The 4667-nt window shown below is 49.2% G+C and overlaps 1 protein-coding gene across 1 annotated transcript in view; it reads right to left on the reverse strand.

Annotated features, from left to right (window-relative positions):
• The window catches only part of CHD4 (chromodomain helicase DNA binding protein 4), a 38143-nt gene that overhangs the window by 27203 nt on the left and 6273 nt on the right, over window positions 1–4667 (reverse strand). Inside the window, exons 6-12 of the mRNA XM_011983082.1 lie at window positions 4232–4473; window positions 3884–4011; window positions 3492–3627; window positions 3176–3354; window positions 2732–2971; window positions 1169–1372; window positions 762–1046 (exon numbers count right to left, since the gene is read on the reverse strand). Coding sequence (XP_011838472.1) covers window positions 762–1046; window positions 1169–1372; window positions 2732–2971; window positions 3176–3354; window positions 3492–3627; window positions 3884–4011; window positions 4232–4473 — 1414 coding nt within the window. The remainder of the gene's footprint in view (window positions 1–761; window positions 1047–1168; window positions 1373–2731; window positions 2972–3175; window positions 3355–3491; window positions 3628–3883; window positions 4012–4231; window positions 4474–4667) is intronic.

Here is a 4667-nt window from a genome sequence, read left to right on the forward strand (position 1 = left end):
AAATAAATAAATAAATAACATAAAGTGTCAGGTGCAGTAGCTCCCGCCTGTAATCCCAACGTTTTGGGAAACTGAGGCAGGTAGCTTGCTTGAGCCCAGGAGTTTGGGACTGCTGTGAGCAGTGATCACGACACTGCACTCAAACCTGGGCAACAGAGCTAGACTTTGTCTCAAAATAAAGCATGGTGGCTCATGCGTGTTAATCCCAGAACTTAGGGAGGCCAAGGCAGGCAGATCACCTGAGGTTAGGAGTTCAAGACCAGTCTGGCCAACATAGTGAAACCCTGTCTCTATTAAGAGTACAAAAATTAGCTGGGTATGGTGGCAGGTGCCTATGCCTAGTTACTAGGGAGGCTGAAGCAGGAGATTCACGTGAGCCCAGGAGACCAAGGTTGCAGCAAGCCAAGGTTGCACCACTACACTCCCGCCTGGGTAACAGAGCAAGACTCCATCTCAAAAAAACAAACAACCAAGTATGGTGGCTCACGCCTGTAATCCCAGCACTTTCACCTGAGGTCAAGAGATCCAGACCATCCTGGCCAACATGGTGAAACCCCGTTTCTACTAAAAATACAAAAAATTAGCTGGGCGTGGTGGCTCGCGCCTGTAGTCCCAGCTTCTCAGGAGGCTGAGGCAGGAGAATCACTTGTACCTGGGAGGCAGAGGTTGCATTGAGCCGAGATCACACCACTGCACTCCAGCCTGGACGACTGAGACTCTGTCTCAAAAAAAAAAACCAGTGTCTTCCAAATCTAAGTTGCCAGTGACATCCATTTTCCCAATCCCTTCAGCGGGAATCTCCCATGGAGACTGCCTATCTCCCATGTGCCCAGCTGGTACCTGTGGTTGAGGATTCGGTGGATCATCATCCACTCAGGTTTTATCCCATAGCGATAGAAGCGTTCCTCCATCTCTGCAAATTTAGGGTCCTTGTTTTTTCGTTTTCGGCTTTTTTCTTCATCACCACCAAAGTCCCCAGAAGGTGGCTCATCCATATCATTCTTCCGCTGATAGTTTCGGAACATCACCTGACAGTGCAGCTCCAGCTTGGAGCGGAAAGAGAAAATCAGCCACCAAAAAGCTGTGTTCATTCTTTCTATCCACAAGGCTCTTTCATCACTATCCTATTCATCGTAGCCCCTACATCTCCAGCCTATTCTCAACTTACCTGCAGTTCAGAAACCCAGGAGCAGTGCCAGTAAGACATGCCTTGCCATTTCACAAAGAACTGCCGCTCTGGCCGCCCCTCCAAGGGCTTTGGGGAGGGCGTATTGGGATCAGCATCTGGAGGCCGAGGCACTGGTGTGGGAGATGGTGGCTGACCCCACTTCCAGATTAGGATCTTCTGCACTTTGCCCTTCAGAGCTGGACACTGAGGGAAAAAGAGACAACTTAATCTCAAATCATAACCATGGGAGAAGGGACAGCCCACAGTCTCAACTTTATCAAAGGACAATTAATATCTCATTTCAGGCCTGGAGCAGTGGCTCATGCCTGTAATCCCAGCACTTCGGGAGGCCGAGGCGGGCAGATCACGAGGTCAAGAGATCGAGACCATCCTAGCTAAAATGGTGAAACCCCGTCTCTACTAAAAATACAAAAATTAGCTGGGCACTGTGGCACGCGCCTGTAGTTCCAGCTACTCGGAGGGCTGAGGCAGGAGAATCACTTGAACCTGGGAGGCAGAGGTTGTAGTGAGCCAAGATTGCCCCACTGCATTCTAGCCTAGGGGACAGGACAGAGAGAGACTCCGTCTCAAAAAAAAAAAAAGATCTCATTTCAAATAAAATCTAATCCCAGGACTCCTCCAGGGAGAGAATACAGGTTGAGGACCCCTCATGTGAAATGCTTGGGACCAGAAGTATTTTGGATTTCCCACTTCTGGGTTAGATACCTATCTAATCCTAACCTGTGATACAATTCTCTCTCCATTTCTGGACATCATCCAGGATTTCCGTGCCACTATCATTCCTATCTGCTTAACAAAACCAGTAGTTAAGACTTCAATAAGCAGCCAAAAGAATCAGGAAATCAACAGACTTAAAGCACAGAATTCCTCCCTTAAGCAATCTAAAAGCAGTAAGTGGCCCTATTAAACATTCTAAACTGGCTGGCACGGTGGTACACACCTGTAATGCCAGCACTTAGGGAGGACAAGGGAACAGAATAGTTTCAGAGCAGGAGTTCAAGACCAGCCTAGACAACATAGTAAGACCCTGTCTCTACAAAGATTTTTTTTTTTTTTTAATTAGCTGGATGTGGTGGCATGCACCAGTACTCCTAGCTACTCAGCAAGAGGCTGAGATAGGAGGATCACTTGAGCTCAAGAGCTGGAGGTTGCAATGAGCTATGACTGCACCACTGCACTCTAGCCTAGATGACAGAGTGAGACCCTGTCTCCAAAAAAAAAGTTTTTTAACAAAAAAATTAAAAACACTGTAAGCTACCAAGACCCTGAGGCAGGGTGTCAACACAGAGACACATGTTCTCAGCTAGAAGAACATTGCTTCATCTCCTCTTCAGAGAGCTGGCAAACATCAGCTCCTCTGTTTGAAGTCAGTCCTACATTTTCCCAGGACAAAAGTATCCCAACACTATAGGACAAAGGAAAATACCTTTCTCAGGGTTGAAAAGCTCACAGTTCCTCTCCCGCACCCCAGCTTCACAATACCCTACATAGAAAAGACTACACTTTCCACATCTTTTGCCCTGGCTGAGATCAGTCACTCACCGTACAACGGGGACAGAGCCATTCACCGTTGGGGATCTCTGGAAGTGGGGGATTCAGGCAGTGGATATGGTAGGAAGAAGGACAGGTATCACAGCAGAGCAGCTCCCCACCATCCTTGCAGACCCGACAGAATTCCATATGGTGGTCATCCTCCTCTTCGAGGTCTCCCCCAACCTCTTCCAGGATCTCCTCACCCTCCGAATTGTCCTCTTTAGCTTCCCACTGGATGCCTTCCTTCTCCTGCAGTAAACGACCACAGATTCAGATTATTACCCCCACCCACCCACCGAAGTCTGAAGCCAGTACCCATCATTCCTTTGAATGCTTCCCAAAGCTCACAACCCGCAGCACCAGCATTTCCATTTCCATCCAGGCCCCAAAGAGCTTTACTGTCCCACCCTTCTTCTCATCAGTTCCAAGGGGCCACAATGGCCAGACACTCACGCAGTGTGGGCAGCTCCACTTGCCCTCAGGAGCCTTCTCCATGTCAGGATCCAGGCAAACCATGTGGTAAGCTCGGGGACAGGTATCACACAGGATGATCTCACCGCCTTGCTGGCACACCTCGCAATAGTCCTGGTGGTCTGTCTCATAACCATCCACAGCAGTCACCTCCTCCTCGCCTGGGCAAGGAAGAGGGAAAGCCCAGTTATTAGAAAAAAACTACCTCCCCCCACCCCCAACCCCTATCTCCTTAGGGAGATTCTTCCCCAATCACTCCCACCTCATCCCATCACAAATATACAGAAGAGAAACACACCTTTCTTTTTCTTTTTAGTGGTTCGGAGTTTCTTGCGGCTGCGGCTACTACGGCTGGTGGAACCATCAGAAACAGAATAGCTATTGATACTGGCATCATCGAAGTCAGATTCCACATCTAAGTCATCATCCTCACTCTGACAGGATGAAAAAGAATAAGGTTAGACATTCAAGCCAAGGGGAAGGAAAGAGTGGCAGACAAGGGAGTGCTCTCTCACTGAGGATACCAGAATCCCAGCAAGCACTGTTATACAGGGAGCCGAGTCTCATCCTGTTCTGTGGGCAACTCCCCACATTCTTATGTGCCTACTATGAAGGACAGGTCCTGATATAAGGTCACATCCTTTCTAGTATACATGGAACTCTCCGTAAAGTGATGGGCTGGGCTCTCACCGAGGATCTCTTACGCTTGGAACCAAAACCTCCCAGCTTGATTTTCAGGGGAGCTACTTTCTTGGGTTTAGGCTTCTTGGCATCGGGTACACGAGGGCTGCCCTTGGGCTTCCTCCGAGCATTGGGACCTAAAATCAGGATACATCCAAATATATAAAATACCACATCACCAAAGATGGGAAAAGATCTTCCCCACATTCAGATGCCCAAACTTCCCTCCAAAATTCAAGACTCACTCCTCCCTCCCATCTCCTACCTTAGGGCTGACAGAACACCATTCCCATGCTCTGTCTTTGACATCTCAAGCCCACACTAGACATCCCCACTCCCATTTGAACCCCATTTCACCTTTGCCCTCCTTGGTCTTGGCCTTGCGGATAGGCACCTCCACAGGGGGAGGCGGTGGTGCAACCTCAGTGGCTGTCACCATGCTCTCCACCACAGCCACCGCTGCTGCTGCCGCAGCTGCCACTGATGCCCCAGAACTGCCTTTGAAGGGATTGTTGGTACTGAACTCCCGCCATTTTGCACCCAAAACCATCATCATCTTGGAGACAGCAATCTTGGGATTTTTTGCAGCAATGAGGGGTCTGGTGGAGAAATGGAGAAGAGCAGAGGAAAATGTTTAAGAATAAAAGAGGCCAGGCGTGGTGGCTCAAGCCTGTAATCCCAGCACTTTGGGAGGCCGAGACGGGCGGATCACGAGGTCAGGAGATAGAGACCATCCTGGCTAACACGGTGAGACCCCGTCTCTACTAAAAAATACAAAAAACTAGCCGGGCGA

The sequence above is a fragment of the Mandrillus leucophaeus genome, unplaced genomic scaffold (genome assembly GCF_000951045.1).
Source record: "Mandrillus leucophaeus isolate KB7577 unplaced genomic scaffold, Mleu.le_1.0 Scaffold245, whole genome shotgun sequence".
Lineage (NCBI taxonomy): Eukaryota > Metazoa > Chordata > Mammalia > Primates > Cercopithecidae > Mandrillus > Mandrillus leucophaeus.